The 12,740-nt window shown below is 45.1% G+C and overlaps 2 protein-coding genes across 2 annotated transcripts; both read left to right on the top strand.

Moving 5' to 3' along the window:
* Window positions 1-1,149: 1,149 nt before the first annotated feature.
* On the top strand, window positions 1,150-3,077 carry LRP88_12646 (fungal specific transcription factor domain-containing protein; the record flags this gene model as incomplete). The annotated part of the gene is made up of 4 exons (XM_083249038.1): window positions 1,150-1,245; window positions 1,883-2,209; window positions 2,401-2,848; window positions 2,902-3,077. The coding sequence occupies 4 exons, from the start codon at window positions 1,150-1,152 to the stop codon at window positions 3,075-3,077; spliced, it is 1,047 nt and encodes a 348-aa protein (XP_083095197.1).
* A 1,090-nt stretch (window positions 3,078-4,167) lies between these two features.
* Window positions 4,168-4,725, top strand: LRP88_12645 (HPP family protein; the record flags this gene model as incomplete). The annotated part of the gene is made up of 1 exon (XM_083249037.1): window positions 4,168-4,725. The coding sequence occupies one exon, from the start codon at window positions 4,168-4,170 to the stop codon at window positions 4,723-4,725; it is 558 nt and encodes a 185-aa protein (XP_083095196.1).
* Window positions 4,726-12,740: the final 8,015 nt, after the last annotated feature.

Genomic DNA, 12,740 nt, shown 5'->3' with positions numbered 1-12,740 from the left:
AGTCATGGGGGTTACCATCCACCTACGACTTAAGCCCCTGGGATTAATCTGCAAGAGGGATACAAGCATAAGGAAACCCCGACTCGGAACCGTTGTGGCTACTGAGACACGGCGCCCTCTAACATGGCTCTGGCGGGCCGACCTGTGAGGCGACCCAAAGGCTCAGAGGAGGCCCAAGTGCTTTTCTATTCTGACGTTATAAAGTTTTTAAAGCTGACAGCAGCAGATGATTGTCGGATCTGTCATACGAAGTGGCTGAGCCGTCCAGGCGGGCACCGGAATATATGACGGAAAGGGCGGGTATGGCGGATGCGACGGAAGTCGTCAACACCACGACCATTAGTGAAGGAGGTATGTGACTGACTCTGAATGGCTTTGGCATGTACCGCATTCGCACCGGGAGTGAAGTCAGGTTCCTTCCAGCCCCGTATTCCCATTCTATCCGGGTTGGGGGGGCACTGCATGTATCATACATCCAACAAACAACGAATCATTCATATCAAAACGCGTAGTTAGAGTTTGAAAGCCAACTCGTCTTATCCAGCTGTGCTTCTGAGTTAAAGAGCATGAAAGTCGGGACCTCGTTAGAAACTTTCCAAAGATTCATTCATTCAGAATATTGCCACTTTCCTCTCGAAATATCTCCACTAGGCAAGACCACTTGCGCCAATACAGGCGAGAATGCCGGAGCATTAAAAGGCGCTTGGTAAACACTTTGATGAGGACCTTTGTCACTGTACACTGTTCGGGATATGGATTCATTACACATTTCCTTTCCCTTGGGTGGCGTCTGGGGCCTCTGCAAGTTGACATGGGGGTACTGGAAGTCTCTAATCCGACCTCGACTTCAAAAACGACCTTGGCGGGGTAGCATCGAGACATAACCCAGTGAAATAGCCGTCATCCTCGGTTGTCAGACAGACACTATTTTCCTCCTCTCATTCGGCCGACTTGTCTCTTGGATCGCATTCTCGGCTCCTATCTCGTAAATTCGGGTACTGTTTCGCCACCGGCATGCGGTGACATACATGATGCCAACCGGTCGGAACGGCCGGTGATTCCGCCAACGACCGAGAAAAAAGCGTCACATCCACTGCTCCGTCGCACACCCGATTAGGCTTCACACCCCCTATTACCAGAACATGCAAAATGGGCGACCCGGTAGATGCGCCGGGAGGAGACGGTACCTTGAAGCGGAAGTGGGTAGCAAAGGCCTACGAGACGTGCAGGTCAATGAAGTCCAGGGTAAGCCAATTGGCCCATTAGTGCTTTTGGATCCATCCCATCGCTCACCACGACCGCCTTCGCAGTGCGACGTGCGCTTCTTCAGCCTAGTGGAGCGTGTCCTGCAGACCCACCTAGTCTTGACGCGGCCCAGCCCTTCATCGATGTTTACTTCTCGACGATGCATTTCCCCTACCCCTTTGTTCCATAGTCCGTCTTTAGGAAGACCTACCGCAAGATTCAAGATTCCCGCAATGAGAAGAGACGTCTCGGTAGCACTCGGCTCGCACTAATATGTCAGCAAATGCCACCCGCTTTGATCCTTTGATCCTTTGGCTCATTTACCTGAACAGATGTCATTTGCGCCATTGGCGCCTACTATACATCCTTCACTGGGAAGGATTCCGGCATAGGCAAACTTCACGAGGTCTACTTCCTGCATGCTCTTTCTTTGACCGCTCCAGCCGGTACAGATCGATCCATCGACCAACTCTCGCTGCTCTTGGTCCAGTGCTTCTATTTATTGGCGGTCTGCATAACAGACAGGTGGGATCTTGCGAGAGATTCAACGCTATCTTCTGACTTGGATGCAGATGCTGGACGACGCTGGGCCAGGCTGCTCGCACAGCCAGAGCATTGGAATGCACGTGGAGAATAGAGCCCAGACAACCTCGAGGGCAAGGACCTCCTCAAAGCCGAGAATCGACGACGAGTGTGGTATTCTATCTACGTCCTGGATCGCTTGCTTTCTCTCCAGCTAGGGCGGCCGCCAGCCATCCACGACTATGATTGTCATGTTCCATTGCCGTCCCGGACTGGCGACTCTGACATCGACTGGGACGGCACTCATCTTGCCACGGCGGAGGAGGATTCGTCGTCCACCATTGATTACTTTCTTGCGCTTATTGCCTTTTCCGGGATTGTTGGCCACGCCCTACGCGATCTGTACGGCCCGAAGAGGAACCAGCGTACCACAGATGACCTGGTTAGTACCAAAGACCTGGACCAGCGCCTTGTAAACTGGAAACTGGGGCTGCCTGGAAGGCTCCGTATCGACCTGGGCCACGCGTTTGAGAAAGGTTTCATCTTCAAAAGATAGGTGGAGATGTTGTTCCCTTTCCCTCCTTTTCTGCATAGCATAGCTCATAAGTAGTCATCTAAGCTAACACAACGAAGTGCAACATGTTGGCTATCAAGTTCCACCATCTCCGCGCCCTCATCTACAGGCCATATCTGAGCTATCCACTCTTGAGACACCTGGACGACGCCAACGTGGGCCTCATGCAAACTGACTGGTCTGTAATTAGCTTCTATGAGAAGAGGTGCGTCATGGAGGCGCGGGAGACGGCCCGCCTGATGTATGGCATCTCTAGCGAGGAGGCCTTAGTGCACGACTTTCCCTGGTGGCAAATGATCTCGTCTCTGATATGTTCCGGCTCCATCCTGCTCGTTTCAAGCATCTTCACCCAGCCGGCGGATGACACCTTTGCTGAATACGCGGATGCTCTGTCCGATGACGCCGAGACTTGCCTCAAGGTATTTGAGGCCTTGAGTATCAACTCGACTGGCGCCCGGATTGCGCGGAACATGACGGAGAGACTGAGAGAATGTAGCGTGAAGTGGAGTATGCACCGTTCATTTCTAGGTGTTTTGACCTGGCACTGATCACCGTCGAAGGACAAGCCACGTGCACCTCTCTGCCCGCACACTCTCCTCCCAATCTGCACGGGCAACACATATCACTGTCGGAGGGTGTGGTGCCGATACCCCAGGACTGGCCAGCAGAAATCGTGGACTCCATGGCCGGGTCCGCTCAGTTTTCCGGTGCTGTTCAGTCTGGGTGGCAGTTGTGATTAGAAAGGAGATGTGAGAAGTTCTACGGTGAGGGCGCCAAGGCTGCTCGCGCCAGCTCATCCACGATAATTTTGTCCGCTCTACCTCATCGCCATCCGCGTCTAGTAAATACATGGGATACTCCTCATCATGGAGACTATAGAAAGCACGGCGTAATGATGGGTTTTATTCATGAGCTTTAAACTTACTTATATTCATATGAGCTTAGTCCATAGAAAAATATGTTCTTAGCGAGGGGTATAGAGATTACTTCATATTAAAATAACTATCTCCTCTGCTGTGCGAAGACTACAGCAGGTCACTCGCCCCGCAGTTAGTATCTTAACTGATCTGAGAGCGTTGACTCGACATCATGATAGAGCATTAACTTCCCGGTACTTGCCACTCCTCCTGAGACGAGTGCTTCATGAAGTCACGGAGAATACGCTGGCCTCCATTGGGCTAGATCCTTGCGGGCGACTCAGCTGTAGTCTTCGCACAGCATAGGAGATAGAAAGTAATCTACGACGAAGCCTACTATGCGGAAATAAGATAAGGACTTCCTTATATGTGGTATACTAAAAATACGCAAAGAGAAAATAGTTAAGTGCTGACTTCTATAACTTCTTTTCCTATGATGCGAAAGGGATTAAAGGCTTAGAGTTATTAGATTAAAGCCTTAATCCGCACCGTTCTTATGAGATGCATCTACTCGGCCTAATCCGCCGTATCCAAGGTTGAAGGTCCCGTGTTATCTTTGTGAATGTATGATTTCCGGGATTGACGGCTCCTTCGGATGTGTTGGATAAGGTTGTGTTCCGTACGGAAATGCTATTCACCTCTAGGAAAGTTAGACGCCCGATCCGGGCCCATTCGGTTGTTGAATTTTAACCTCGTACTTCCGGGGCTGGGCAAGACATCTGGAGCAAAAGCTCTCGGCCTCATCGTGACGTCAAAAGATGAGCCGCTTTATCCGTCGTGGCTTGGGATATAAGATGGCAATTTGGTTCGCTGGCAGTATTACTGTCTATGACATTCCCATACCAAGCCTTCTTGGTACCCAAGTCACCCACAACCTCTCTTAGACTGGCGTGTCTCACATTAACTACAATGTCAACGAATGGAGAAAAGCCGAAGCCGGCTCGCGGAGAACGCTTCAAGCTCCGGGAAGACTATCGCGCCCGACTCCCGACACATGTTTCCCGCTTCACAGGGTATCGCCCTCCCAATGCGACAGCCCCGTATGACCCTTTGCCCTTCCCTCCATTCTCATGGCTCCGCCATATTCCTATGAAGTTGGAGATCTGCGTTTTCACATGGTGCGGTGCCTTCGGTGGCATCCTCCTCATCGAGGCCATCATGTCGACCAACACCGCCTTCCACGACGTATACAATGCCCCCCTGATCATCACGTCCTTCGGAGCATCGGCCGTCCTGCTATTCTGTGCTATTGAGTCTCCACTTGCTCAGCCGCGGAACTTCGTCCTTGGGCATTTTGTCTCGGCACTTGCAGGGACTGCCATTACTCGGCTCTTCGTACTGAATCCTCATTACCATGCCTTCTTAGATGAGGGCGGCTTTCATGCGAATGTCTTCGTGAATGGTGGCATCTCCATGGCCACATCTGCTCTCGGACAGTTCCTCATTGGAGCTGTGCATCCGCCGTAAGTGAACAAACATCAAGCGCTTCTCAGGTCAAGAACTCTGCTGAGTCTGCCTTCCGCAACGCAGGGCTGGCGCCACAGGACTGAACGCTGCTGTTCAGAGTGACATCGTTACGCTGTCTTGGCGCTATTTACCCACAGTGCTCGCATCCTCCTTGATAATGCTTGGCTGGGCCCTGCTTATCAACAACCTCGGCCGCCGCCGATATCCTATCTATTGGTGGAATGCTGGGAACACTTTCGTGTCATCCAAAAAACGAGAGAAGCACAAGGAGCAGGTACGCGAGCTGAGAGAGGTAGAAGCTGGATTGAGAGGAACGGAGGGAAGTTTGTTCGACAGGAGTTCGAACGGAGAGAATGGGGAAGGGAGGGCAGAAGCACACGCTGTGGCAATGCACGACAGTGGAAGTACTTCCTGATTTCAGTGGACTCTCGATAAATTCAGTACAGTAGTGTTCCACAGCCAAGACAAGACCCTACAGCGCCGTGTCGACCATCCTTTCCATCTTGGCTTTTTGTCCATCACGTCAAGTCCTTCCACGTTTCCCGGGGAATCTCTTTAATTCGAGAGTAGAGCGTCTCGTCTTCTTGTTCCCATGGCCTGTGTCTAGGAAAGACAAACTGCATCATGACGAGTTGTGGCTGCCCCAAATTAGAGAAGTGCGGAGAAAGTGCCTAACGACTCCAAGGCCCCAACAAACTAGAGTAACAAAGCGCTTTACCAAAGCTCTTCTCCCCAAGCCCTTGTTCACGGCCCTATCCTCTTGCGACTGTATCTGGCACAGATAGTCTTGCTCAGTAGCAATAGCTGCTTCGAGAGTAGAGTGGCGATATATAACGCGGTCATCAGGGTTTTGTACGGGTGGTGGAGCTATGACTTCACTGAGATTCAAGAACGAATCTGGGACGTCATAGCTCGTCCTTGCCATGGATGCTCGCCTTGGTATGGTTGAATCCATGGAAGGGTTTGACGAAATCCTCTCAGTATTCGGTCTTAATTTAGTCTCCTGACTTTGGTTTGATGGCATCAGCTGCACTTTCTTCAGCTCCGAAATTGGCGGTTTCTGCTTCGCTTCTGTTAGATTCATGGTGGAGGACTCATGGCATGATAGAAATGATGGCTGACAGTTATGATAAGGACCAGAACCTATCCAGTGAAATTCATCTGAGTCGATCGGAGGGCAATTTAGTTGAGAAGCTCGCGCTATCAGGACTTGAGGAGAAAAACAAACGTGAATTGAAGTCCGGGTGGGATGTGCAGTGAGCCCGGTGGTTAATCGAAGTCAGACCCAAAAATAGCTGTGCACATACTGTAGTCGCGGCAAGCCGCCTTCTCCGTGCTCCCCAAATACCGTTTACGGTGAGCTGCTTCCAGTCGCCAGTTCCGATATGACCGTTCCTATTGGTGGAAGTCTCGACTCTGAATGATGCACCAGCAATGGGACCCAGGGCTGACCGAGATTCCTTCCAGCACGGCTTTCCCGGTCTATCCGGTTACCCGGCGACCGAGTTTTCCGTCCCCAGCTGACGAGACATTAGCTCATCACCCGATTGGCACTTACGGTAGAAGCCGGTGATGTAGAGATTACGTATTATGAAATGCCGAGAAACTGAACATGCCCCAGAGTGACGGCATGCCAAATTCAATGACCGTCCGAGTTCAGTCATAAGAACATCGGCATCGAGGCGCAACCAAGAATGCCCAATCCTTCAAGGAGTCGAGGCTCTACACAATAGCCTACCACGAGCAATCGCAGACCTAGCAGTTATGCAGAGAACCATAAATATAGCCTGCCAGAAGAATACATATATCTCAGTAAACTAAACGATCCTACTTATATCGAAAGCCCTGAAAACAAAGTTAAAGCTAGACTTTGTAGAAGTTCTAAGCGTAAGGGTGCCTCGCATTACTCATAGCTTTCTATTAGCTAAAGGAAAGAAGGCATTAACGTACGTACATGATAAGCGAGTGGAACAGACAAGCGAGTGGAACAAAAATCCCTCAACCTACATCATCTCTATTTAATCAATTAATTCCTAACCACCCAGTATGTCACAGTCAAATAAAGAAGCTAATATCCTTCTTGCTCTTCAAGCCCTTCAAAATAACCCAAAATTATCTCTCCGATGCGCCGCAAAGATCTATAAAGTTGGTCCTACGATGCTATGGCGCCGGCAGCAGGGCATTCTTTCTCCACGTGATACTATACCAAAGTCACGGAAACTATCTGATCTAGAGGAATAGATTATTATTTAGTTTATTTTCGACCTAGATTTGCGAGGATTTCCCCTGCGACTACGTGGTATTTGTTGAACAATTCAACTGCGCCAAAAAACAGGGCGCGCCACTAGTTTTCGGCACGATCGCAATTGCTCCTCTTATTCAACAGTATTAAAGAAATAGCTAATCGATTGCTCGCCGACCGCGATGCGCCACCCATCGGCAAGCGCTAGGCTTCTAACTTCGTTAAGTAATACTAAGAGCTTAAGACGTATTTTTTTTATAAATATAATTATTAGAGAGCTAAATGCGAAGATCTAGCTATTATTCATGATTAATTTAGGCTCGTGGAGAATATAATCGCGAAATATAGTATTACCCTAGGTGATATCTATAACTTTAATAAGACCGGCTTTATAATAGGCCTGATTCAGAGCGGAATGGTCGTCATAGGCGCAGAAAGGCGTGGAAGACTGAAATTAGTGCAGCCTGGAGACCGGGAATGGGTTATAGTCATTCAGGCGATCAATGCGGAAGGCCAGGCTATCCAGCCGTTCATCGTGGTTACGGGCTAATATTGTTGAATAAGAGGAGCAATTGCGATCGTGCCGAAAACAAGTGGCGCGCCCTGTTTTTTGGCGCAGTTGAATTGTTTAACAAATATCACCTCGCCAATTGGTACCAAGAAAGCAACCTCCCGGGCGATTGGGCTATTGTGACGTCTGAAAATGGCTGGACTGATAATGAGATAGGTCTCGAGTGGCTAAAGCACTTCAATCGGCACACAACCAACCGATCAACTAGTCCCTATCGTCTTCTAATCTTTGATAGGCATAAAAGCCACTACTCGGCCGACTTTGAGATATATTGCGAGGAGAACAATATTATCACGCTTTATATGCCGCCTCATTTATCTTATCTACTTTAGCCTCTTAACGTTAGGTGCTTTAGGCTACTTAAAAAGGCTTATAGTCGAGAAATAAAGCATCTAATTAGATGTTCTATAACCCATATTTTAAATACTAAGTTCTTTCTAACCTTTTATGCTATATATTAAGCTATTATAATAGAAAGAAATATTAAGGGAGGTTTTAAAGGAGCCGGGCTTATTCCTCTTGACCCGGAAAGTATAGTCTTAAAGCTTAATATATAGCTATAGACTCTAACGCCGGTTAAGGAAGAGGCTAGCCCCTTTAACCCTTAGGTCTTAAAGACCCTAAAGACTATCCTTAAGGCCGGGTCTTAGTCCAAATACCTTAAAAGACAAATTAGAAGGCATTAAAGTAGCTCCCCTAAGTTAATTCTAGAAGCCCTAAAGTCTCTTTTAAAAGAAATAAAGGCAATAATGCATAAGAATGCCTTATTAAGGTCTAAGGTCTAAGACCTTCGATAGGCGAATAAGATATTAAGCCGGCGGCGGAGGGCAAAAAGGACCCACCTATAGAAAAGAGGTAAGATAACTCTAGATAAAAGAAGGCAAGTAATTAATTAGATAGATATTAATGCGTAAGTAATAGCTGAATTATTAAAAAGTGGTAGTTAAGGAGGGTTAGTACGACTAAAGGAAAGGCATTATTTAATATGCGGCAAGACTAATTATAATATAAAAATATATTAGGATATTCCTAAGATATCTAGGGAATAATATAGTAATAAGTTTTAATTAATTAGATAGTTTATTATATTTTTATAGCAATTTTTATTTTAAAGGTTAAGAAAAGTATTTCACTCGCTTATCTATTCCACTCGCTTATTATATACATTAACATACTTCAAATTAGCACACTAATTCAACAATCAATAGCTTATACGGCTTCAATTCAACGATTAACAGCTTCTATAATATTAAATCCACGACCAATAGCTTCTATAGCACTAATTCAACTTACCGCGCTTTTCTTTTACTACAGTGAACCCAATTAAGGGTCCCCATTACTTCCTTAATAATGCCCTTCCTCCTAAATGCGACTATAACTCTCTAGAGGAACTACATACAGCAATTAATACTTAGGCAGCGCCACGAGGCTATGCCTTTATGACCTAGAAGTCTTAGAAGACCTCTAGTAAAAGAACTAGAGTTATCTTCAGCTATGACCGAGGAGGGCGCCCTCCTCGGCCAAAGAAATAGCAACGGCAGACAATATCACGTCATACAGAATACCTCTTCTCTATGATAGCAATAGAGAGCCTATATAAGACTATATAGAGTATAAGGCATCGCTCTAAGCCTAACTTTGGTCGACATAATCACGAACTAAGCCTCAGTCAACTAGCATATCTAACATATCATTAGCTATTATCCTCAGATAAAACAATAATCTAACAACTCACCAATACCGGCGTTACGCCAAAGGAGATTAGTTTCTACTTACATATAAACTCAGATTTACTTATTATATAGCGAGATATCTATAATTATATTACACGGGGCAAACAAGAGCTTGCCAAAGGTCAAAGCAATATGCATGCCCTTGCCAATAAGCTTAAGAACCAGGGCTTCTAGAGTCAAATACGCCTTAATAAGACCGGCAGAGCTATAGCGGTATTATTTATATACCCAAAGTCACTGGGATATATTAAATTATATCCTAAAGCGCTTATATTAGACTATATATATAAGACTAATAAGTATAGGATACCTTAACTCAATATAATTAGTATTAATGCTTATTAATAATCCTTCTATATTGCATTTATATTTCTAAGTAGCAAGGAAGAGGGGGACTTTATCTAGGCTCTAAAATGGCTACGGTATATATACGAGCTTCATAGAGCGGCCCTTCCATCTATGATACTTATAGATCGCTGCCTTACTTATATAAATACTATTTCCTCCCCCTCTTATTTCCCTAAATTAGCCTTACTCTTATGCCTTTAGCATATTAATAAGGCAATTCTAGCCTATTATTAACCCGCATTTACTCGAGATAAAAGTAATCCTTAAAGACTTAAAGAGTAAAAGAAGTTCTATAACTCTTAGCATAAGATTATAGCCTTAATAACTAAGGATATCTATAATGAGAGGCTTAAGAAGTTTAAGGAGCATTACCTCGCTAATTATATTAATAAGATAAGCTATATCATAGAGACCTAGCTAGCCCCCCATAAATGAGGTTTATAAAGGCATAGGTTAATTAATACCTTCACTTTAAATAGTTTATTACATCACGGGCTAAGGGCATCTATTAGCTTATTAAGACCTATTTAAAAACCTCGCAGGTTAACCTCTTTGAGGCCTAGAGGGTTATTAACCTTATTCTATTAAACTAGCTCGCTGAAATCGAGGTAACCTAAGCTAGGCAGTAGATCACTTTACCTCTTTAGCTATCTGGGTTATTGTATAGTAATATCCGTGGTTGGATATTATATGATGCCCTGTGGAAGGTTAAGGCTTAATGGGAATAGCTATTAGCAGAATATCCTATGTATATAGGGGTTTTTACTAAGACTCTTAGACTGCTTTATGCTTATACCCTTTAGCTTTTATAGGTATAAAATTAGCCCCTTTTACTATATTAATTCTATTTATATTAGTATCTTAAACACTTAGGAAGCCCCTAGCTTCTCATTAAGCCTCGCAAGCAATTCAACCATCTAGTAGCTAGTTTAATGCTATTACTAATAAGCATATAGCGTAAGCCTTATGCATTTAAAGCTATTAAGAAAGTAGTATAACTAAAGGCACCGCTAAAGTATTCGAAATATAGCGAGGTTAGCCATACTATGAGGTCTAAAGTATGCCCCTTACGCTATAAGCATCTATTACTAGCCTCCACCGAGACCGCTACGATAATATATATAATAACACATATATCTACTCGCTCTATAACCCGCTTATTATCCCCGGGATTCCCATCAGGGGCCTCTATTATCTCTGAGACTATTATAATAACACATATAATAATACACACAACAACCCGGGTGCTATCTCCCTCGGTAGCTAAGCTAGCAGCCGCCAAAGAGGCACCTGTATTACGAGCTAATGACCCCTATGCCATTTATTAATGATATAAAGAGTCACGAGAGGCCTAGTATGCTATATTGCCTCGGGGAGCCCCCAAGACTAATCAGCTATATCAGAGGGCTATGGGGCTGCCAACCCGCTATAGTAAAGCGGACTATGACTAGTGCCTTAATTATAAGCAAATAAGGAGACATTACAAGGCAGGAAGAAGCATTAGAGATTAGACTAAGGAGGAGATATTAAGTTATCTTGATTGGGATAAGGCTGAGAATGAGCGTATTAAACAGAACGTAGGGATAGAGATAGCAAAGCAGCCATTCTCAGGGCGGCGAGGTATATAGGAAATATAAGATACTACCGAGAGAGATCTTAAAGTACAAGAGAGATAATACGGAAATAGGAACCCCCCTAATTAATATTTATAGGAATAATACGGTATGCAATTAGTATATATCATCATAAATACAAAGTAAATACTAATCTCTAAGTATAATTATAATAACCCAATTGCTTGATTGAATAGAGCTATGGCCGAGTTCATATGTAGTGCAAAGTAGGCGCCTCTTATATAACAGATCTTATTTGCACTGCTGGCGGTGTCTGTATTGGCTGCCTTATACACACATCGGGCTTACATAAGAGATGATAATGGCACAGCTAGGGCAACCCATACCGGCGCACCCGGGAGCGCGATTAATATCACGTGATTTCCTGCGCACCCGGGCGCCTCAATAAGATCCGTTATGTAAGCCCGGAATGTATGTGTGAACAAGCGATAACCCTCTTTAATTTAAACTATATTAAATCGAGCCATTAGGTTATGATAAATATACTCGGATATTCCTCTTTTTTTTCTCTTTATAATGATATATACTAACTATATTTCCTATTAAACCTATAAATGTTCTTAGGGGGGGTTCTCGCCTCTATAATATGCCTCCTATAATTCGCGATCTCTTTCATAAGCATCCTAGATATGCTATATACCTCGCCGCTACATGAAGGGCTGCCCTGCCCTCTCTTTCTTAATGCCCTGTTTAACCCGTTCATTCTCAGCTTTATCCTAATTAAGATAACTTATTATCTCCTCCTTAGTCTAAGCTCGAAGGCTATTTTCTACCCTATAACTATGCTCTATTTGCTTATAGTCATAGCACTAGGCATAGTCCGCTTTACTGTACCGTAGTGGTAGCCTTATGGCCTTCTGGTATTGTTGATTGGTTTTTAAGGCTCCCCGAGGTAATGTATTGAACTAGGCCTCTCGTGCTTCCTTGTATTATTGGAAGATAGCACGGGGGTTATTAGCTCGCAATTTGGGCACCGCTTTTATACCTATTGTAGGAATAATTGCCGGGGGAGACTGCATTATAGTTATTATATGGGTTATTATATGTGTGGTCGTAATAGTTGTAGATATGATAGAGGATCCCGATGATGATGACGGGGATAATGAGCGGGTGATAGAGCGAGTAGATATATGTGTTATTTTATGTGTTATCGTAGAGGTTTGGAGAGGAGCCTATAATAGATATTTGTGGCGTAAGGGGTATGCCTTTGACCTTATATTATGGCTAAGCTTATGATATCTCGAATACTTTGGCGGTGCCTTTGACCGTGCTGCTTCCTTAACACGTTTAAATGCAGAGGGCTTATGCTGCGTGCTTATTAGCGGCAGCGTTAAACCAGCCGCTAGGCGATCGAACTGCCTGTGAGGCTCAATAATAAGCTGAGGGGTTCCTGAGCGTTGGAGACGCCAATGTCGATGGAAATGGTATAGTTGAAGGGGCTGCTTTTGCTCTAGCAAAGACTGGAGGGTATAAGCACAAGGCAGACT

Source organism: Fusarium phalaenopsidis (assembly GCF_050370095.1).
Source record: "Fusarium phalaenopsidis strain FUZ10S chromosome Unknown contig_32322, whole genome shotgun sequence".
Taxonomy (NCBI): domain Eukaryota; kingdom Fungi; phylum Ascomycota; class Sordariomycetes; order Hypocreales; family Nectriaceae; genus Fusarium; species Fusarium phalaenopsidis.
The sequence above is the reverse complement of the archived record's forward strand: the minus strand, read 5'-3'. Positions and strand labels throughout refer to the sequence as shown.